Below are 21,611 nucleotides of genomic sequence, written 5' to 3' on the forward strand. Positions count from 1 at the left end.
GGGGGGGGGGTCGGCTGAGTGCAGCGAGCTCGCCAGCGAAGCGGCGGTATGTGCACACCGCTCGGTCAGCTGTTATGTATGCAGTTTAGTGAGCGTTTGCCACTGTGCAGTGCGAGCCTGTGGTTGGCCGTGGTCGCAGATTGCTCAATCGAGATCCTCGACCCACGACGAGACGAGCAGCAAGCATCAAAGAGACTGACAACCGAATGGCGCGGCGGCGCCGTGGACTCCGGCCCCTCGAGGATGAGGACCAGCCACCCTGACAGTTCTGCAACAATCTTCGGGGTTGTGCCCCGCCGTAAACGCCGCTGAGCACGACTATTCATTGCGCGGATTGGGCCAAGCGCAAAAACAGGTGTGGCGGCGTCCCGCGGGGGGGGGGGGGGTGGACAGAGCACCGCGTACAAGGCAAATGCCGCATGTCCCAGTCCCCTTTTCCTTCGGCCCGTGGGCAGCCCCTCGCCCGCACCCTGCGCCACCCCTGCATCCATGTATTCCCTGCCGCCACCGCTGCCTTGTCCTCATCGCGCACCTGCAGATGCACATCGCCCGACATGGCTTTTGCATCCTGCATCCTGTATTCTGCATCCTGCGTAGCTGCGTACCTGCTCCTCTTTTCCCCTGCAGGTGGCTGAGATATTTTGTCAGGTTCTAGGGGGGAGAGGGGGAGAGGGGGAGAGGTAGGACGCATCACCTCGACCATCGCGCGTGCGTGCTGTTCACTTCGCTGAGATGGGCCAGATGCCAGATGCAAAGATGTTCATGTCGACCCCACGACCCTGCTTCTGCCCGCCGGCTCCCCCGTCACACCCACTGCAGCAGAACGCACGAGATCCTGGATCGTCGCTGCGTCAAGCTCCAGGAGCAACAGACTTTTGGCGTTCAGTCACATCTGCTGGCTCGCTGGCTTGTTCAAGTAACAGCTCGACAGCTGGACAGGCCGCCGTGCGCTGACTCACGGAAATCCTTGGAATCCAACATCAGCCTCACATCGCCGACTGTTCCACTGTCGACCGCACTCTCCGTATCGCCTCGCCATTCTCGTCCACTCCTCCGCCGCCCCGACGTTGTCCGAGTTGCCCATTTCCTCACCTCCCAACCACATCGACATTGCATCTAGACACACACCCACACACACACTCAGTCTCGCCACTGGCGCCGCAGCATCTATCATCTTTTACCCCCCCGCCCCACTCTCCCACTCCCACCAACATTACCTGGTGCTGATCACATCAGTCACTCGATCCTCCACTCCACTCCACGAGACTTGTTTGTGCTCGCACCCGCGCCCCTCCCCGCTGTGCGCATCTCGCAGAACTCTACGTGATCCCCTGGAAGCCGTTCGATTACATCCCACCCCCTCTTCTCTCAACGCATTGATCGGCAATACCATCCTCACCAGGACTGCACAAGTTGAATACGATCGAGAACACAATACGGCAGCCCAAGAGATCGTGTTCCTGCCCGTCCCTCTCTCCCTGCTCTCCCCTCCCCTCCCACTCCCTTCTCACTCCCGGCTTTGCGGCAAGAGTACGAACAGTACGACGCTACATCCTAATCTAGTCGGTGCCACGGTCTCGCATTAGCCTTGTTGCCCTTGCCCGTGCTTTGCATCCCATCCCCGCCCCGCCCCGCCCCCGGACTAGACCAGCGATCACCTCGCAGTCACCCTACCCACATCTCCCCGCTTTCGCCAACTTTTGGATCCCATCACCTCGACACCTCGTGGTGATCGTCGCACCCTAAGCTCAAGCTAGCTCAGACTTGCGACTAGGCAAAAGACTTGATTGCCAGTTCGCCTAGTTAAGGTTACGGCTCTGCCGACTTTATTATACAGAGTAAATCGGTGTGCCGGCTAGAGATCGTGCGAAAGCGATCGTCACTACATTCGGTCACTTCCGTCATTGGATCTGCATCCATCCCTCTCGTCATCTGCCTCTTGTCGTCTGCCCTCCTCGTCTCTCCTCTCTCCGCCCTCGTCCTCCCCGCGGGTCACCCTCCTCCGTCCTCCCCCCCCCCCCACAAGTCGGTACCTACTTCCGCCGCCCTTGACCCACCTCGGGGACATCGCCATCCACCCCCCCCCAAGCTTTGCTCCGACGTCCCCTCCCCTCCTCCATCCCCCTCAACCCCCCGAACACCGCCTCTTCGCCATCTTCCATTTCGCATCTCGCCGACTACTCTCTTTCCACATCCACATCCACATCCGCCGCATCCATCCACACGCGCGCGCATCCGGCCGTCTTCGCCACCCCGGTCTCGGCCCCTCTGGCCACCGGTCCCCGACAGCCCATCTCTTTCCTCTTTCTTCGCCGGCACTTGCCTGACCCGCGACTCAGTCCTCTTGAATCTACACCCGCTCTTGAATAGGTGAGTCACAAAAGCTCTATCCCCTGTCTTCGCACCCTCCCTCCCCTCCCTCTCCCCTCCCCACTCTCGCTTCTTAAATCGGAATGTCGCGTGCATGGTCGTTATCGGTGTCGGCGAGATGGGTGTCACAGTTGTGTGCATGCTCGAGCACAACGATGTGCGCGAGCGATCTACATGAGCACACGAGTTTAGCCGGATGGGGGGCGGCGGGGGCGGCGGCGGGGGCGGCGGCACTGGGCGGCCAAGTGGTGGGGGCGATCGTCGGTGGATCGGTGGTGTCGTCGGCGTGATCGTCGCAGACAAAGCGCGGTAATCGCCGTTCTTGGCGTTGAGCACGGCCACCTCCCCGACCCCCCTCCACCCCCACTCTCGCTTGCCCTCAGCCTCAGCACCATGGCACTGCCACAACTCGAGCGCTCCTGCGCCGCGCCTCGCTCGCGCATCCCCTGTCTTGAAGGATGAGACAAACCTGGACGCACCTGGAGGCAATATTGCAAAGGGTGGGCGGTCGCACGGACCTCTGTGCAAGCACGAGGCGCCTCATTTCCTCTACCACCTCGAGCGCGCCCGTCAGCCGGCGGCCGCAGCGCAAGGTCTGCTCGAGTGCCAGAGTGCTAGAAAGCCAGACAGCCAGAGAGCCCGTTGCCAGTGCGCCAGGTGGCGGCTGGTGGCGCGGCCGGCTGCATGGCTGACAAAGGGGAGTGGAGAAGAGTGGACCCAAACAGGTCGAGCGCTGGGTCTGTGGATCGATCGTCCGGCCCATAGGTCGCGCGTGCGCGCCCACCCTCACAGCATGCGACTTGACCGCCCTCTCCGATCTTCTGTGGTTGTGCGTGTTGCTGCTTGGGGCTCGCCTGCTGGGCTTGCTTGCGCCACGCACTCTATCTCCACGCCACTCCCTGTGCAAGAGAACGGAGCTTGGTTCCAGTGGAAGAAAGGTGATGGAAAGAGTAGGGAGTGGCTGTGGTGAGAGTGTCACTTGGGATCACCAGAGACGACGAGGCCACGACGACGAGGACGAGGACGAGGACGATGAACCAAGGATGATGAGGGCCGATGGCTCCTGTCCATCATCATCGAGAGCCCCTTTTTTCTCATTGATCTCATTCGATTCATCTCGTCTCGTCCGTCGTCGGTCGCCTCGGCCCCTCCACTCCACTGCCCCCACTCTCTTCCGCGCTTCCACTCTCCTCTTCTTCTGTCGCCATCTCGATTCATTCCATCCATCCATTCCACTTCTCTCACTCTTGCTCCTCTCTCTTTCTCTCCCTTCTCCCCTCTCCCCTCTCCCACCGCTGAGACAACCGGCGCTAACCACCGTCTTCTTTTCCGTTCGCCTTTGCCCCTCTCCTTCGCCGTCTCGTACTCGTCCCCTCCCCTTCGGCCCTCCTACTTGCCTGCTCCCGCCAAACGCCAAACGCCAAACGCCAAACGCCTAACGTCTACCGACGCCTCCCGCTGTTTCGCGCGCCCGCTCCCCCGTTTTACGCCTCGCCCTCGCCCTCGCCCTCGCTCGCTGGCCGCTCGCTGCCGGTTGTCTCACGCGCACGCTGCATCGGACTCGTTACAACGTGCCCCGACGACGATCATCGATGTGTCTCTGAACCCCTTTGGGTTGCCGGTGCATTCCCCCTGTTTGTCGATCCCCCCGCTCGTCTCCCCGCTGCCACCTCTGATTCGTGCGGCTTTCGCTTTCCTTCGTCGTGCCTCCACACTCCATCATCGACATCTCATCGCTCTCCGCCCGCCATCATCTACCCCATTTCTCTCGCTCTCTCTCTCTCTCTTTTCTCAACCACACTCGCAATGTCCCAAAACCAACAACAGCGGGCTCTAGATTTGGACTCGTCTCAGATGACGACCGCATCAAACATCCTCAAACCTCACCCAGCGGATCCGTCAATGCAATCCAGAGTACAGTCTCCAACGCATTCTACCCGAACGGCCATCTTCCCACCGTCGCAGGAGGTGTTCACCTTCTCGGCTCCCATTCACCCAAACTCCGCACCTCCCCCAGGTGCCCGTCCCCCATCAATGTTTCAACGCCGGGCGTCTCGCTTCGACCCCATGGAGACGACGCCGGAAGAAGATGGTTATGATCCCACTTCCCGTCACCCACTCCGCCTCATCCGCGAGGACCCCCAGCAGCCTCCCCCTCCTCCTCCTCAAACCGAGCGCCAGGAGCGCAGCGAGAGCGTTAGCCTCCCTGGAATCAAGGCGTTGCTGAATGCTGCCGATCAGCCCTCACTCATGTCCCCCTTCGGGGGCTCCTTCTTTGTCGGAGTCAAGTCGGCTGCGCAGTCGACGACGTCCCCTCTAGACTCACCCACCTCGCGCACCTCGCGATTCTCGTCCTTGACCTCTTCCGCCGCCGACAGTCAAGGTTGGTGGGCTCCGGACGACCGCTCGAGTGGCTTCTCGCGGTCATCCTCTTTCAGCGCTCGTGGAGGAGAGCCCGACTTTAAGCGCCGCCGCTCCGATCTCCCACCGATCCCTCCAGACGCTGATGAGATCGCCCGCCTCAAGTGGCAGGCACAGAGCCGTAACGCATCGTATCCCGCGACGTTGCCGGGCGGCGCCAGCAACAGCGTCGGCGGCGGCGGTGGTGGTGGTCTCCGAGCGATGCTCTACCCGCCGCCTACCATGCGCGGCTCGATCAGCGGCACACCGTTGGCGTCGTCGCCAATGTCGCCCGACTCTCCGTTTGATCACCACGCGTCGTCGCGCAGCTCGCCAATGACGGGGCCGCTGTCGCGAAAGTTCGCCGACCTCCATGCAGGGGAGCGCAGCCCGCCGTCAGAGGCATCGACGCCCTTGCGCGCCCGCTCGCCCACGGACCGGCGCCCATCGCTTTTCCCGCGGCCGTCGCTCTCCAATGAGTCGGTTGGCCAGCTCAGCAATCGCGAGACGCCGAGCGGCGCCCCTCGTTCCGCTGGGGAACCGGGTCAGCGCCTGTCTCTGACACGTCCGCCTTCACCGGAGCCGACTGCCCCGGTTCCTCGGCGATCATCATTGGCAGAACAGATCATGGTCAAGAGCGGAGACGTCGCCCTGGCACAGAGCGGGCGTCTCTTCACCCCCGATATCCAGCACGACCGCGACGTCCCTTACATTGGCCGCCGCGAGTCGACGGAATCGATCATGTCCAACACATCGGCCTCGTTTGTCAACCACTTGATAGCGGAACCGGAGCGGACGGGTTCTGCTCATGGACGTGACCGCCGTTCTGCCTTGGTTGCGCCCGTGTCTGGAGGGGCACGCCGTCCCTCGTTCGGGCCCGTCTCGGAAGATGAACCTGAAACAAACGGCGACCCCGGCATGCGCGGAATGGAGGTTCTTGCCGAGTCGGCACGCCGCGTGGCTGATGCGGAACGCAAGGACAGCATGGAGGACGATCAACCGGCCGGCAGCCCGGCAAGGGCATCTGGGGGATCGACGGGGCCCAAGTACCCTTGCCAGTACTGCAAGAAGGCGTTCACTCGGCCCAGTTCATTACGCATTCACACCTACAGCCGTACGTCTTAGCCCACTAGCCTACATCGTCGCTGACATTGCAGATACCGGAGAACGCCCATACGTCTGTCCAGACCCATCGTGCGGCCGCAAGTTCTCCGTCCAGTCCAACCTTAAGCGTCACGCCAAGGTCCACCACCAAAATAACCAGCAGCACAATACTATCAGCAGCCACCATCCGCGCCAGCACCGTGTCTGATCCCCGATCCTCAGCGATCCCAGGAGACAGGATATCGCGTGGGTCGACGAAGGGACAATGCCTGGGCCACGGCGGGCCCGACATGCCAGAAATGCACAACTGCACAAATGCACAAATCGTCTGTCGCACGCCGCCTCTCGTCTCTCGCCAATTGCCAACTTCGCCGGAAACCGGTCGGGTCCGCCGCGGCTCGCGCAGCGCAGATCTGGCGACCACCAAGCACCACATGCCCACTTGCGCTTGTGCCAGGCCCGAGGCACAACGGGCAGCCGTCATGTGCTGTCCCACCTTGGAGTCGTGGAGTGAAGACTGTGCAGAACATGCTGCGGACCCGAACCTTGTCTGCGGCACGCGGCAAGCATGTGCTCGTGCTCTGCGCTGCGAACATTGCGTCCCAAGTCTCGGTGCGGAGTGCAGCGGGCCGGAGAGCGGATTAACGTCGGAGGCGTTTTGGCAGCAGCGTCGTACATCTTTCGGGGAGACTGACACCACAACTAGGGAAGGACTAGGCCCTGCAGGGCACAGAGGAGAACGAGAAGAAGAAGAATGCAGAGGCAAACGGCCCGGACGTCGCTGGACGGCAAATGACGGATCTATGCCCGACCACTGCCGAAACGAAATGTCCCGGTCTGCACGGATGCGGGGAGCTTGAGGCCAAGCTCCAAGCGAGCGCAGACGCTCGACTGTGCGTCGGGCCATTTCGCTAATCGCTAATTGTCGAGATCTCGTCGTTGTTGTCGCCACATTGCGCCCCGCAATCCCAAGGAAAGGACTGCCACTCTGCGCATCAGGCACCTCCATCGGTGACTCACCGTCGTCATCGTCATCAGACCCAAGGGCTGATAGATCGCTGGACCAGGGACGCCAGGCAGCATTCAGCCGACCAGATTATCCGCTTACAAGATTGTCAGTAAGGTTGCATTGAGGGGTGCATGGGCCAGTTTCGGACATCGAGTCTCATGCTCGGCGTGGGGGGGGGGGATTGTGGGAGGCGCCCATGCTGCCATTCAGCACGCCGCTGACGTGGGCTGTTGCGGCGCGATCTGCGCGCCCAGCGCCGTCGGATCGTCCAGGCGAGAGGGAGGCAGCGGCCTGTGCGCCACCGCCACAGGAGTCGGGCCTTCAGGCGATGACGAGCCCTGCCGTCGAGAATGTGAGCGAGAGAGCATCGGGAATACCGCTGGCACGGCCCTGCGGCGGAGTTCTAGAAAGGGCTGCAGGTACAACAGAGCCGACGAAGCCGACGAATTGAGGAGGGCGGTGGCGAGGTGGCTGGTGTGGCGGATCAGGATGTGGCGGCGATGCGCCGCCTCTGATGTTCCGTCTGCTCATGATCGTGTGTAGGGTTAGTCGCGCCAACCGCGAGCCATCGGGCCAATTTTCGTAGTACGTACGTCGAGGGCACGTAGAGGGATGAGGGCAAGTACAGTGTGGAGCACTGTGGATGCGAAGCCAAGCCCGAAAAAAATCGGGGGGAGCCAAGTCCGAAAAGAACCGTCGCTACCGAGTCCATCACAGTCGCGCTGTGAACACTACTTGTGTGGACACTCTGTGTACATGACACGCCCTACATGACATGGGTGAGGGCTCATGATTGGCGCGTTTCACTGGGCCTGCCATTCAGCAGCAGGGACGGCGACGCTAGTATTCTCACTGTTCTAGGAACAGACTCATTGAGCCATTGGGTCAGGCGCGTTTCAACGAGGTATGCTGCGACCAGCAGTGTCCAGCCCTCGATCACGTCAGGCAAGAGTTAGTTGCAGACGCCGAACCCCCAGGATAGCATGCAACGCCGGCAGGAGGAGAGAGACGCCAGACGCGCCGGACGCGACGATATCCTCTTTGAGGACTGCCGGTCTGCCGGCTCCCAGGTTTGCCAGGTTTGCCAGGTCCGCTCACCCTGGCACATCTTCTCGCGCTTCTGGCCAGATAGCCAGTTCGCTGCTTGATCGGCCGCTGATTGTGGCGCCGGATCCAGATAGGCACAGACTTCCATCAGGCCCGGTGTGTTGACGGCGTTGGCGTCAGCCAATTCGCACGCGCGCATTCATCGCATGAGGCTAAAAACATTAATGGCTCAAAACGCGGCGCCCGCGCGATGCGGCGGCTCAAAGTCCATGTTGTCCGGACGCCGATACTCGCCCAGCATGACCTCCTGGTCCATGCTGACATTGAACATCATCTGGTAGTACACGTCGTTCAGCTTGAGTGTTTTGCACTGTTGTCAGCCAGACGGCGATCCGCGCGGGTGGGACGCGCGGGAGAACTCACGCAGGTGCCCGTGGCAGTCACGTTCAAACGGACGCGCTCGCGCAACTCGGCAGCACGAAGAGGCTCGCTCGCCTCGATTCGGTTCGCGGCGTGGTGCAGCGCCCGTCCGACGACGAACCAAAAGTTGGGCGCAACCACGTCATAGCCTTCGAGTTCAGTGTCGCCTGCGTCAATGGCCGTTTGAATACACCGTGTCGCATTCATCCCCGCCTCAATCATCTTGTCCCGCGCTTCAGCTTCCTCTGCTGGCGAGGGGGCGTCCAGTTCCTCCTTGGCGTACAGCAGCATGAGCGCAGTGTACATGGCCATCCAGTTCTGGTTATCGGGGCCTTGCTGCTTGGCCTCCTCGGCTGACGTGGGATTGAATGGCCGCAGCGTTGTCATGTGGCGTCGGCATATGCGCAGGAGGCGTGCTGTCGTGTCTGGCGTCGCGACGGAAGGTGCCCGGTCGAGCTGACGTGATGCCGCGTACGCGAGCGCGAGGCATTTGACCAGAGTTGCGAACCGGCCATCTTTCGGCGAGCTGTGCACACGCTCAGACAGGAAGTCGTGCAGTGTGGTATTGTCACACAGATCCTCGTCGGTGTCGTAGCTATCGCGCGGAAGGGGTGTGGTCGTTTCCTCTAGCGCAATGTCACACGGCCAGTTCCACCCGATGCCATTGACGCAGTCATTGATCCACACTGACCAGCTGCGGTTAGCTCGAAAAATTACTTCATTAGCTCACAAAAGACGAATACGCTCGGCAACGTCTTGAGCATCGCTGGGCGGTGGCACAATCTGTCCTTTGGCACGCACACGGCGGGAGCGCAGCTCGCGCTGTACACGAATGGCCCGGTCGGCGGGCCGTTTTTCAGGCGCGACAAACATTTCGCCGACACCTCCAAGCTTGCCGAGCCCGGTTGCCCAGAGAAGGGAGCAGGCGGTGGAATTCTCGTTCCATCCGTCTACGAAGCGGCCCGCGCTTGACAGAGCGAGGGAACGCAGCGTGGCTGCGCATACGAGGTCGAGGACACGAGAGTCGAGTGTGGAAAGTGCCTGCTGCTGCAGCGCGCGGGAAGGTACACACACCGTGTCCGTCACGACGGAGATCGTCTTGTGGTGAGACAGCATGGGGTTTGGGGAGAAGGGGAGAAGGATGGGCATGAGTGCGAGGAGGAACGCCGGGTGGGGTTGCGAGCCGCCACGGCCGGTGAGGCGTGCCCAGAGGTAAGATGGCGAGATGAGCCAGTGCACGAGGTTAGACTGGGGCTGGCTAACGAACATCTGGATCCTGTGTGTTAGTTCGTTCCCAACGGCACACGTACAGGTGCGCGCAGATCTTCTCGCCGACGCCGCCACGCTCGTGCCCGATGATAGCTTTGACAATCTCGTCCGCGATCGCCTGCGGCTCCATTCCATCCCACGGCATGCGGCCGTCAGTGTCGGCAGCAGCAACGTCCGCGAGAGTCATGAGGTCGGGCTCCTCATTGTGCTTTCCGCCCGGCGTGAGGCTCATGTCCGCGAGCGTGAGCGACGAGTGCTCGCCGAGGCCGAGGAATGCGAGCTCCACGCCCGCGCTCGGCGCCTCGTGCTGCATCGCGTGCGCCTGCACGCCCTGTGCCGTGAACAGCCCGTCGTGCGGCGGCATCTCGGGGCGCGGCGGAGCCGGGGCCGCTGGGCCCGACGCGAGCCGGCTCTCGAGCTCGTTCACCTTATCCTCGAGCAGCTTCATGCGACTGCGCTGCTTCTTCTGCGAGTACACGCACTCGCGGTTCGAGCGGCGGCACGCGGCGCACTGCGGCATCTCGGCCGTGCACTTGAGCTTGCGGCGCTTGCAGAACTCGCACGCGCCCCCGCGCGTCAGCATGTGCTGCCTTGATGTGCCGGGGCGCTTGGGGCGCGGTGGGTCGCCGGGCATCGGGAGCGGCTCGAGTGGCTCGAGCGGCTGGGCCATCTCGCCGAGCGGCTCGGAAAGCGGCTCTGCCATCGGCTCGGCGAGCGCGGGATCCAAGCCCGTCTCCATGTCCACTTGCATGGCCGGGGATGCCGAGGCCAGCGTCTCGGGCTTGGAGGCGGATGGTGTCGCCACGCGCGACTCAGCAGCCTCGCCCTCCGGGAAGGATCCCAGCTCGATGCTGTATCCTTGTTCGCTGCTGAATAGGTTGGAGAGGGCCGCCGACGCGGCAGCGCGGTCGTCCTCCTTATGCTCGTTGTCGAACATGTCGGTCATGGTCGATGGATGTCAACAACGGAGACGTGACAAACATCTCCGCAGGCGCGACGACGGAGGTGGATGAATGTGTCCGAGTGTTCCCACGGTCGTGTATTACACATCATTATCTTGATACGGCTGTTATACCGGCTACTTTGGTCAAGTGGCAACCGCCGCTCTGCCCGACGTTGGTGGCGAGTGGCCCAGTCTTGGCGTCCGGGACGTTTCAGAACATGCGCAGAGTCAGCATTCATTAGGCGGGGACGAGCGCGGTCTCCGATCAATGCCCTCGTGTGGCGCGCTCTCTTGCGTGCTGTCGCGCTGGCACGACTGCTCGTTGTACGTACCAGCGTGACTATCTGAGCCGTTCGCATAGATTGCCGGGAGTCATGTGCCTGCCTGCGCTTCTCGGTTCCAGGCCGAGCACGCACCGCACCAGACCCGAGGGCCGACACGATCGCAGTGCATGGCCCGCTCCTCTTTCTGTGGCAACGGTGCATGTTCTTTCCATTTCTCTCTCTCTTACTCTCGTGGACAGCAATGACCTAAGATGACATCGACGGTCGCGGCGCCCACACGCACGCACTCATACAGCGCGCCCGCGCGCACCTCGGAAGTGAGCTTGAGCAGCACGACGATCGTTGCGCTCGGCATGGGCTTTATTGGCGCGGCGCTCTTCGTCGTCGGCCTCGTCGTTCTCATCCGCGTCGTCGTCGTGACGCGCGCGGTGCGCCGCGAGCGCGCACAAGGCCAGACATCCGACTTCGCCTCGATGTGGCAGCGGTACGGCGGCGTGTGGGGCCTTCTCTTCGCGCCGGGACAGGGTATGGAGTGGACGCCGGTGCGTGTGCGTCGGCGCGCCGTCGGCCCCCCGCCGAAGATGTGGGACGTCGACATCGCCAAGCTCCAGCCGGAAGACGAGTTCGACATGGATAAGGAGGAGACGCAGGTTAGTACTGCGAGCAGTGGAAGGGCGCTGACTTCAGCCTCTCGCAGCCGCACCGTACTATGCGCCCGGATCAAACGTGCCCGAGTGCGCATTCTCCGTCCTCGTTGTCATGCCCGCCCCGCCCCATCCGCTTGAATCAGATGAAGAACCCTCCCTCCCCGATCTTATGCTTGGCACGACACATCTGCAACCCACAATACCGCTCGCGGAAGCCGGACTGAAGAGTGACGACGAATCCGACAAGCGCTCCGAATTCGAGTATGTGGTCAACGAGCTCGACCTAATGCGTGCGCGCAATCGGCGCGAGCTTCACTGGGCCACGGTTTGGGGCATGGACGCCGGCGGGCGCATGTGATGATTACCCCATAATGGTACATGTTGTGAGAGAGTGTAATCTATGTAATGCCAGTGTTGAACCCATGCTCTCTGATCTCTCTCGCTTACTCCCCTCTGATCCTCTGACAGATTATCCGTTCAATGCGGCCTCCTCCTCGTCCTTCGCCTCGCCAACCTTGGCCTTCTTGGCCTCCAGCTCGCTCACCTCCTCCGACTTGCGCTTCTTGTCCTCAATCTGCTTGGACTTGAGGTCTTTGGCGCGCGCGGCTGGACCCCACCCAGGCAGCGGGTTGAGCTGATACAGCACTGTCTTCTCAGGTTTCTCGAAAGCCTTCGAATCAGGATGCCTCGTAAAGTCGATGGTGTGGCTGGAAGAGTTAGACATCACCAAACAGCAGACTCACGTCATGGGCTTGTTGACGAACGCCCTCACTGGCGAGTTCTCGGCAACCTTGTCCATCCGTACTGGGTTCTTCTTGATGTGCTCCCGCACAATGTCGAAGACAAACGAACGCGGGGCGTTCGTCTTGATCGAGCCTGACGAAGCGTGCGACCGCGATACCTTGTAACCACCGTTCAAGAGAGCAGATCTGGATGTCAGACGAGCTTCCGACATTGGGCTAGACTTACACAACCGACTTCAACGGGGCCGACGTCGCTCGTCCGAAGCCGTGGACCTTGTTCGAAGTGAAGTAGAACGGGTCTGGCAGTTCCTGCGGGTGTTAAGACAGTCAACGTTGAGTACGTACCTGCTGCGCGATTGTGAGCATGCCGTGCATGCGCGGCCAAGTGCCGTACTTGTCCTGCTCGCCCTCGATGCTCTTAAGGACGCGCGCGGCAAAGTCTGGGTCTTGGATAGGACCCAGCCACATCGGGCCTGCGAGATGATGCGGCTGTCCGCACTCAGTGCAGTGCTGCGGTGCGGTGGGCGCCTGCACGCTTTTGTACACCCGGTTGATGTTGTTGGAGGTCTTCTTCTCGATCACGCGCCCAAACGGCTGCACCGTCGGCGACTCGCAGTACGTGCAAATGTACACGGGGCCGGTGTCGACGAGCAGCTTCTTGACGTTGATCGCCTGGGTATCGACGCGCACAAACAGACGAACGTAGAAGTCGATCGAGAAGGAGAGGAGCGGCGTGATAGTGCGCCCGTAACGCGCCGCAGCCTGCGCAAGCGAGTTGAGGACAAGACGCAGCGCGACCTCATGACTGTACTCGGCGTTGCAGCAAACCCCGCCGTAGTTTGAAAGACACTTCTCCGGATAGTTTGAGCCCGCGAGGACAGCAAGGTCGGTGCAAGTCACGGCGAGAAGGCCACCGTCCTTGATGGCGCCGATCGCGGCATCAACAAATGGCGCAGCAGTGCCGTACGGATCCAAATCGACCATATCAACACGCTTTTTGGGGTCGCGGTGGTTGTACATGAGAGCGCAGGCGTCACCTTCATTCACACGCACAACACCGGTGCAGCCTTCACGGCGGCCGACGTCGGGTTGCTCTCCCTCCTCTGCCGAACCTTCCCCGACACCGTTAAGCGCAACATTTCGGCGCATAGCGTCGCACGCAGAAGCAGACAGGTCGTTCGCGAGCACGACATTGACGTCGGGAATCTCCTTCGCGTACCGGATAGAGCGAAGTCCAGTAGCGGACAACGCCTCGAGAATGGTGATCTTAGGTGCCCGGAACTTGGTCTGATGTCAGCCTTAGACCTCGGAGACAATCACCATAGGCGGCCTTGGGCCGTTGCATTCATCTTCCTCGCAGGTCTCGCTGTTCTCGATCTTGGAAGACGCGGGCTCGCCACGCTTCTTGGCCATTCGCGCGCGGAATTGCGCCTCGAGCTTGTCTTTACGCTCCTCGTTCCACGCACGGATGACAGACACGGAGAGGTCGCGGTTGTACTCCTGGACGGGATTGAGGAAAGCGGAATCATCCTTTGGGACCAGGATAGTGGTGGTCCGCTCGGTGTGTGGCCGATGAGTGTCGGGGATGCCGCCGTCGATGGGGACGGTGTATGGGATAGAGGTGGACATAGCTCTTGGTCTTAGGAGGGGAGCAAGGACTGAGATGCGAGTGGGAATGCGAGTGCGAGTGCAGCTGAGTGCGGCCGTGAGCATCAACAGTCGAGGGTGCCCAAGTGACTGTTGTGAAGTTGCCAAAATTCCAGCGCCTGAGTGCCTCCACCGGCCACAGGCGAGAGTTGCCTGCCCCACTCTTTTGAAGCATTTGCTTCCGCCAGAATAATGACGTGTGAAGTTGTTGTCATGTTGTGGTGGCGGCGCGTCGCGTGGAGTGTGGGGGGAACAAGGCGTCATGACCAACGCGTCGAAATGAGAGCCAGGGGCGCCTGTGCAGGGTGGCGGCCGTGGCGGACGGTGCAAGGTCGGAGCGGGCGATTGGAAGAAGGAGCAAGGACATCCCCCCGTGATCCCGTGACGTGACGGCGTCAACATGAGCTGCGCGCATTTCTCGGCTTGAAACGATCATCCTCCATCTTCCATCTTCCATCTTCCACCTTACATTCACCTGTTATTCACTCCCTCCTCCCTCAATCCACCTCCATCCTTCAATCTCCCGTCCATCCACGTCCATCAATCGTTCTCCCTCGTCGTCCTCACCGATCACCGAACCATCAGAGCGCGATCATCCCTTCCCGCGGCTACTACATCCCATCCACACTTAGCAACCTGCACACCAACGCGTACACGCGACTTTACGCGTCATGGTACGTCCCGCCTTCCTTCCTTCCTGCTCCATGCCATCTGCTGACGCGTCTCGTACGTTACCTGTTGTCTCCGCCTTCTAGTCAATTGTGAGTGCTCACAGCACTAGTAGCGTTGTGCTCACCCCTAGGTAAACATCCGCAACATCGAACTCATCAACAACCCCGCAAAGTTTGATGAAGACTATCACTTCAAGATCAAGTTTGAGGCCATAGCCCCACTTGCGGAGGGTGAGTAGGCGACGACGCACCGCCGCCAGTAATACTGCGGCGTGGCGCCATGCAGTCGCATGGGCGCGTGCTAATCGCCAGACCTCGAATGGCGTCTCATCTACGTCGGCTCGGCCAACACCGAGGACTTTGACCAGGAGCTCGACTCATGTATGGGTGAGTACACTCTTCCTCTGCACGTCTGACGGCAAGTCGGCCCCATTCCTCAAGGCGTGAACGCGTTTGACTTCATTGCCCCTGCGCCCAAGCACAGTCTCCTCCCCTCAGTCGACGCCGAGGACATTCTCGGTGTCACCGTCATCATCATCACCGCGTCGTATCGTGACAAGGAATTCGTGCGCGTCGGATACTACGTCAACACGTACTACGAGGATGAGGTGCTCAAAGAGAACCCGCCGAAGCAGGTTCTCTGGGACCAGCTGTACCGCAATGTCCTGATCGAGAAGCCCAAGGTCACACGGTACGCATGGTGCGACGCAACACCAGCTGACATCAGATTCCAGAATCCATGGGATTCGGAGGTTGCGGGTGGGGCTGATGGCTACGAGGACCAGCCAATGTCGGGGGACGTGTACAACTCGGTGCTCCCGCCACCGGTGCAGGCTGCCCCAGCAGCGCCTAGAAACGACATGGACGTCGACCAACCGGCCATTCCAGCATAGGCGAGCAGAGAGGAGAGGGAGGGCCACTGTGGCGGTGCATGTCTCGCCCTGGCGCATGCGTTACCCATGTATAGAGCTTGTGGAGTGGCAAAGTGGCGGCCGGGAGGAGTGGGGGCGCGAGGCCGCTTAGGATGAGCGCGAGCGCATATGAAGATGTCGTTTGGAGTTCAGTCGGGAGAGAAAGTCGAGAATGCGCTTGACTCTCAGGCGCTAATCCGGCTGTGGACTAGGTAGCATAGGTGGTAAACATGAGTCCACTGAAATCATCGATAAAGCTACGGGGTGATGGGTACGACTCTTATATACAACCAAGGGCGGGGGGCGGATCGTATTCAAGTTGAACATGGCGTGGGTGTGATATCAGGCCGGCACCCCGACTTTGATTATAATGTTACAGAAGTCTGAGGCAGCGGGAGGTTCTAGGTTGTGGATTACTGCCACAGCGAACTAGTGGGTGATGGAGCCGGCGGAAGAGTTGAGGGCGGATCCAATTTGGCCATCCTCGATCTTGTGGTTGACCACAACACTCTGCTCAGAATGGTCGTCATCGACATTGTCGTTGCTGTTCTGAGGTGAGGGGAAGCCCGACGACGGGAACGATTCGACGCTCGAGCTCAGATCAGGCATTGCTTCAAGGCACGGTACCATGGGCTCTGGGGTGGCGGGGGAACGGATGCCGTCCCAGGTCACGGTGTAGTTCGTTAACGTGTGGGTTACGGGGTCGTAATCACAACTGTACCAGAGATGGGCCTTCTCCAGCTCGCCGGGACCGTATCGCTCGATGAAAGGAAGAACCGCGCTCCGCGGTGCTGGACACGAGACTTTCTCAAGTGTGTCGCGCGGGGACCACAGCTGTTCCATGCAAGTGACGATTAGCGCTTCGCGAGCTTCTGCGGCATTGTGCCAGTGGTCGAGGGTCGCGATGGCGCTGGCACTGGCACTGGCGCCGAGAGCATGTCCGAGAGTCTGTCTCGCCTGGACGTCAGTGTGGCTGAGAGGGAGGAGGGGGGTTGTGGTAGTTAGGGGAAAAGGGGCAAAGCAAGGAGGCTAGAGGTGAAGAAGAGAGAGGGGGGAAAGAAAAGCGACGCACAGTTTCCACCACGACCTTGGCCACATCCCGCAGCAACTGACGCCACTCTTCAACAGTGTTGGTAACCCGGCAATGGGAAGCGCGGCACTCGTCGCGGAACTCGTCGTTGCTGAGGGAGTTAGCAATGCTTCCGCGCCGTGCACGCTTACATCTGAATAACGACGTCAAGCACAGCCATGTTTAAGTCAAGCTCGTCGACCAGGCCATCGAGCTGGCCAGCACCAATACTCTGTGCGACCTTGCGGCTGGCCTGCTGCGCAGCAAACAGGATATCATCGTCGAAAATGCGGTTTCCCAACACGCGAGGAATGTAATACGTAAAGCGCGGCCAATCATCGCGAGGAAAGGTGAGGCGCTCATCGTCTTCGTCGATGCCGCTGTCACTTCGCGAGCCGTGATCAGCATGAACCACAGGGGTGCGCATAACTGAAGGTCAATGATTAGTGGTTTAAAGGTCGATGGGGTTAATGGTCATAGTGGATGGAGAGGATGATGGGATGATGGAGTGGACGAAGACGATGTTGTCGCGTAGTCAACTACCAAAGTTGACTCAGGTGATGAGTGACGATCACTTACGTACGTGGCTGCGCAGTTGTGTCACGTGCAATCTCCTGGCACGTGACCATTTGTGGTTTCCGCATTCCCCATATTCAGTGAGTTCCTCTAACTGTCAATCACATTTCAATCGCATTCATCATCTCATCATGGGCGCCGCTCCCAGAGTTGAGGCTCTTCCTCAGGCATAAAATGTTGCCAGCAACATTCTGAACCGAGGTCGCCTCCGCGTGAGCGACCTTTTATACCTCCCACACCCTTTTATTCAGACGAGTGATCTGGCCTCCCCAAAGACGGAAGAGGCGAAACCTGTCGTAGATGTCGTAGAGGCCTTCCTCTGACAACACCTGACCGCATCGACTCCTTCCATTGAGATCATCCCCTCCGACGTCTATGCGGACCTTGAAGAGGTTGCGGCGCATGTTGAAGGTGACGTCCTTGACAGTCACCGGGACGCCCTGAGGACAACTTTCCTCATAACTCACCACTTGAGGAAGGCTGTCAACAACGAGGCGCAGGCCCAAGGGCGACTAATGGCCGACCTTTCAGTGTTCCTTGCCGTCCTTGCCGGCTATTTTGGAGGTACGCTGACTCACAACGAGCGGGTTTAATACAGGTCTTACCGAAGCTGCAGTAGCTGTATGGTGCAACGGCCTCGTGAAGTACGGACGGAGCGGGACGGCTTTCGCGGACGTCGGCATCGCTCGGTCGAGTCGCATCATGACAGAAGGTCAAGAAGCGACCCCCGGCGAGGAGCAGTACCTGGGTGCGGTGGCCGAAGTCAAGCGGTACTCACGACTGCCTGACGAGGCCTTCGTCGCACTCCGGAACGCGTGGCACAGTCGCGTCTCGTTCTACGTCGCGCGTTAGGCCAGTCGCATTTGGACAACGGCGACCCGGCGCTGCGGTCGGCGATCTACTTCCTTGTTGAGGCCGCCGCTTACGCGTGGGCCGCTGGCACGAAGTACGGTATCGTCACCAATACGCTGGCGTGGGTGCCGGTGGTCATCTTCGTCCAGCACGACACTGTCTGTATCGGGTACGGATTGCCAGCGGGCAGCCTCAAGACCGGTAACCTCCTTGGACCGGCCGCTGGTCCTTCAGCCTCGTCATCATCCAAGTTGAAGCAACTCCGCAGCGGCTCGCGTTCCCTACCTTGCGGCTCGCCTCCGTACGGCTTGTTCGGGTTCCTTGCACTTGCGGCTTTGGGCGCACTCAAAAACCTCGCTGCCTTGACGCTGGGCTATACGGCTGGCACAGTCGTGAAAGAGCCTTCGACGCCGCTGACGGGCTCTCGCTTCTCGTCCAGGGTTCACACTCCTGTTTGAGACGCTTACGGCCCGACATGCTACATGAAAGGGTGGCCCACCACTCTCGCCTTCTCTTGCCGGGGGAAGGACGGGGGTCGGGAGGCGAAGGAGGACTATGCCTATAATTTCAGTAGTCATTGATAGACAGGAAGGCAGGATGGCCGCTTGGTAGACACTATGGACAGTACATCTTAACTGTGCATTAACAATCACGAGCTTTTGTTAATCATCGACTGAAGCGACGAGAGAAGACTACCGATCAGGCGCAGTCACCTTGCTCATCATCAGCTTCAACGCCCGCAATCGCGCTGAAGCACGATAGCATAGTCGTGATGTACTTCGACAGCTACCATGAAATATCTACTACGCCTTCTTGCCGGCGTCCTCCTTGAGCGAAACGATGCGGTTGAGAACGATCTTGTCGCCGGCACGCTTGCCAGGCTTGGCGTCGGCCGCCTCGTCGAGGCACTGGAGCTTGCTGTCCGAGTCGACAGCAAAGTAGGCGAGGCGCATAGCCTGGAAGCGGATGTTCTCCATGCCGACAAGCTGATCAGCCGTGACGACGGGCTCGTCGCCATGGGCAGCGGGGGCGTGATCCGCGGGCTTGGCCTCATCGTTGGCAACCTCATTCTCCGCCGCCGCCTTCTGGGTACGTGCGTGTGCCTCGGCGCGCGCCTGGTTGATCTCCTTCTTCGCGAGCTCGTAGAACGCCGGCTCGACCACGGCACCCTTGAACACTTCAAGCGAGTCGGGGTTGACGTCGCTCTCGAAGTCCTTAGGAGGCGGGTCGTGCTTGAACAGCGGGTGGAAGTAGCGCACCTCGTCGATGTGCACTGCGCCAGGAGCCTGCACCCACTGGATGTATGCCTTGGGCTTCTTGAACTCACCCTCGTTGTCGAGGTTACAGTGGATCTCGGTCACGTTGCCGTCCGAGTCCGTCTTGAACGACGTGCACGTAACAGGGTAAGGCGCCTTGAAGAGACCCACGCTCTTGCCGGGAGCCAGACGGAAGTAGTCGGGCGAGTCCTCGGTGCGGAAGTCGTCTGCGTCAATGTACACCTCCTTGGTGAACATGGTCTCGACAGAACCCATGGCGGGCACCTTCGGGTGTAGCGGCACCTGCACGGGCACCTTGTAGTCGTCAGGCACGTTGTCGATGATAAGCTTGATGGGCTTCAGCACCATCATGAGCCGGGGTGCCGTGTCCTCCAGGTATCTCCTGACGGTCGACTCAAACTTCTGAAGCTGGGTCTCGGAGAGAAGAGTAGTGACACCGAGTTCCGAAACAAACGCGAGCAGCGCGCCGGGAGGGATACCGCGGCGACGCAGCGCAATGATGGTGTAAAGACGGGGGTCATCCCAGCTCTTCACCAGGTTCTGCTCAACGAGACGGCGCACCTTGCGCTTCGACAGGAATGTGCCCTGAAGATTGAGACGCGCAAACTCGTACTGGCGAGGCTTGTACACCTCAACCGCGTCGCAGAGCCACTCATAAGACTGGCGAGCGGGCACAAACTCGGTAGTGCACAGCGAGTGGGTGATGTTTTCGAGAGAGTCACACAAGCAGTGCGTGAAGTCGTACGTCGGGTAGATCTTCCACTTGTCCCCCGTACGGTGGTGAGGCGCCTTCTTGACACGGTAAGCGACCGTGTCCCACATGTATGGGTTGCCGCTTGACAGGTCCATCTTCATACGCAGACAGGCCTCGCCCTCCTGGTAGTCGCCGTTCTTCATCTTCTCAAGGTCGCGCAGGTTGTCCTCGATGGGACGATCCCGATGCTCGCACGCCACCGGGTTGCCCTTGCCTCCGCCACGATCCGCCTTGATCTTTTCGGCATCACAGAAGCACACGTACGCCCCTCCGCGCTTGGTGAGGTCCACAGCGAAGTTATACAACTTGTCAAAGTTGTCGCTGGAGTAGGTAACCTTCCAGGGTTCGAAGCCGAGCCAGCGCACGGTCTCGAGAATCGACTGGAAGTACTTGCCCTCCTCGGCCTCGGGATTGGTGTCGTCAAAGCGCAGATATGTTCTACCGTTGTGGAACTTGGCGTAACCAAAGTCGATCATGATAGCCTTCACGTGGCCGATGTGCAGGTACCCGTTGGGCTCGGGCGGGAAACGGGTGTAGACCTTTCCGCCAGTCCATTTCAGATGCTCCTCCTTCAACTTGGGGTTGATCTGCGGGTTACCGCCAACCTCATGGAACTCTGAGAGGAAGCCCTCCTGGAAAATGCGCGTGGGGATGTAAGGGGAGGTGGAAGTGGATGCCTCGTATGTCGTCTCAGCAGACTTGTCCGCCACAGGTTTCTTCTTCGGCTCCTGAGTGTGAGTTCAGACGTCAGGCGGCGACCTCACCTTAGCGGCCTTGACCTTGGCAGCGGTGGCCTCAGCTCTAGCCTTGTTGGCAGCTTCCCGAGACCCGAAGCGCTCGGTAAAGAAGGCATCCACGGCGGCCTTTAGATCAGACGTAGGGGCCCATCTGCTGTTAGATGAACCTTGTCGTCGAGACCCACTTCAAAGCCCCATCGCTGTTCTTGATAGTGCCCATGAAGGGGCCCTGATCAAGCCATGACTTGAGTGGGGAGGAAAGAGTGGCAACATGAGCCTCCAGCAACCCGGGGATATCGGCAGCAGTAATGTTGACGCCTGGTGTCAATTCGGCTTTGTGCCAGATCACTCACCGACTCCGGATGCTCGGTCGAAAGCGGCAGCATCAGTGGGGAGGGAAGGGTTCTTCTCGAGGTACTTGACGGCAGCTATCGAGTCAACTTTGTCTTATCGGTTCCCACGCCACATTGCTACTCACCCGCTACCTGGTCGGGCGACTTGAGGTCGCCGCTCACAATGCGGTCGAGCACATACTTGCGTGCGTCAGGAGAGAGCTTGGTGCCGACGGCCGAGAGCTTAACGATCGCATTGGCCTGGTTGTTCTCAAACGACTTGCCGGTGAGGCCAGTTTCGTCAATGAGCGCGCGAAAGGCGTTGCCGGCCTTGGGCGTGCGAACAAGCTCGGTCGCGGAGTTGGTGCTCAGACCAAATGCCTCAAACTCCTTGATGAGCGCGGCGACCTCCGGCTTGGAGGCGTCGAACTTGGGTGGCATGGGGGAGGATAAAGGAGAACGGATGTCCAGAGAAAGTGAACGTGGGTGGGAGAGAGCAGTGTGAAGGAGATAAGGAGATGAGTCGAGTTGCCATTCAACAACAGTCAT

The 21,611-nt window shown here is 60.2% G+C and overlaps 9 protein-coding genes across 9 annotated transcripts; 4 read left to right on the forward strand and 5 right to left on the reverse strand.

Moving 5' to 3' along the window:
* Positions 1-3,311: 3,311 nt before the first annotated feature.
* COLE_02024 (uncharacterized protein) lies at positions 3,312-3,809 on the forward strand (the record flags this gene model as incomplete). The annotated part of the gene is made up of 1 exon (XM_018420098.2): positions 3,312-3,809. The coding sequence occupies one exon, from the start codon at positions 3,312-3,314 to the stop codon at positions 3,807-3,809; it is 498 nt and encodes a 165-aa protein (XP_018280709.1).
* Positions 3,810-4,437: 628 nt separating this feature from the next.
* Positions 4,438-6,082, forward strand: COLE_02025 (uncharacterized protein; the record flags this gene model as incomplete). The annotated part of the gene is made up of 2 exons (XM_018425226.1): positions 4,438-5,884; positions 5,928-6,082. 2 exons carry the CDS (start codon positions 4,438-4,440, stop codon positions 6,080-6,082), a joined length of 1,602 nt encoding a protein of 533 aa, XP_018280708.1.
* Positions 6,083-6,092: 10 nt separating this feature from the next.
* On the reverse strand, positions 6,093-6,883 carry COLE_02026 (uncharacterized protein; the record flags this gene model as incomplete). Its single annotated transcript, XM_018420102.2, has 2 exons — positions 6,093-6,240; positions 6,420-6,883. The coding sequence occupies 2 exons, from the start codon at positions 6,881-6,883 to the stop codon at positions 6,093-6,095; spliced, it is 612 nt and encodes a 203-aa protein (XP_018280707.1).
* Positions 6,884-8,281: 1,398 nt separating this feature from the next.
* On the reverse strand, positions 8,282-10,565 carry COLE_02027 (uncharacterized protein; the record flags this gene model as incomplete). Its single annotated transcript, XM_065626184.1, has 3 exons — positions 8,282-9,044; positions 9,081-9,626; positions 9,661-10,565. 3 exons carry the CDS (start codon positions 10,563-10,565, stop codon positions 8,282-8,284), a joined length of 2,214 nt encoding a protein of 737 aa, XP_065482453.1.
* Positions 10,566-11,097: 532 nt separating this feature from the next.
* On the forward strand, positions 11,098-11,851 carry COLE_02028 (uncharacterized protein; the record flags this gene model as incomplete). The annotated part of the gene is made up of 2 exons (XM_018420095.2): positions 11,098-11,496; positions 11,534-11,851. The coding sequence occupies 2 exons, from the start codon at positions 11,098-11,100 to the stop codon at positions 11,849-11,851; spliced, it is 717 nt and encodes a 238-aa protein (XP_018280705.1).
* A 111-nt stretch (positions 11,852-11,962) lies between these two features.
* On the reverse strand, positions 11,963-13,949 carry COLE_02029 (uncharacterized protein; the record flags this gene model as incomplete). The annotated part of the gene is made up of 5 exons (XM_018422478.2): positions 11,963-12,200; positions 12,237-12,422; positions 12,463-12,545; positions 12,582-13,523; positions 13,557-13,949. The coding sequence occupies 5 exons, from the start codon at positions 13,947-13,949 to the stop codon at positions 11,963-11,965; spliced, it is 1,842 nt and encodes a 613-aa protein (XP_018280704.1).
* Positions 13,950-15,894: 1,945 nt separating this feature from the next.
* On the reverse strand, positions 15,895-16,961 carry COLE_02030 (uncharacterized protein; the record flags this gene model as incomplete). The annotated part of the gene is made up of 3 exons (XM_018425225.1): positions 15,895-16,422; positions 16,538-16,646; positions 16,687-16,961. The coding sequence occupies 3 exons, from the start codon at positions 16,959-16,961 to the stop codon at positions 15,895-15,897; spliced, it is 912 nt and encodes a 303-aa protein (XP_018280702.1).
* Positions 16,962-17,625: 664 nt separating this feature from the next.
* On the forward strand, positions 17,626-17,962 carry COLE_02031 (uncharacterized protein; the record flags this gene model as incomplete). Its single annotated transcript, XM_018420088.2, has 2 exons — positions 17,626-17,674; positions 17,709-17,962. The coding sequence occupies 2 exons, from the start codon at positions 17,626-17,628 to the stop codon at positions 17,960-17,962; spliced, it is 303 nt and encodes a 100-aa protein (XP_018280701.1).
* An 803-nt stretch (positions 17,963-18,765) lies between these two features.
* On the reverse strand, positions 18,766-21,503 carry COLE_02032 (uncharacterized protein; the record flags this gene model as incomplete). The annotated part of the gene is made up of 5 exons (XM_018422476.2): positions 18,766-20,721; positions 20,758-20,881; positions 20,916-21,048; positions 21,084-21,158; positions 21,209-21,503. The coding sequence occupies 5 exons, from the start codon at positions 21,501-21,503 to the stop codon at positions 18,766-18,768; spliced, it is 2,583 nt and encodes an 860-aa protein (XP_018280700.1).
* Between the last annotated feature and the right edge of the window lie 108 nt (positions 21,504-21,611).

This window comes from Cutaneotrichosporon oleaginosum, assembly GCF_008065305.1.
Source record: "Cutaneotrichosporon oleaginosum strain ATCC 20508 chromosome Unknown ATCC20508_contig02, whole genome shotgun sequence".
Classification (NCBI taxonomy): domain Eukaryota; kingdom Fungi; phylum Basidiomycota; class Tremellomycetes; order Trichosporonales; family Trichosporonaceae; genus Cutaneotrichosporon; species Cutaneotrichosporon oleaginosum.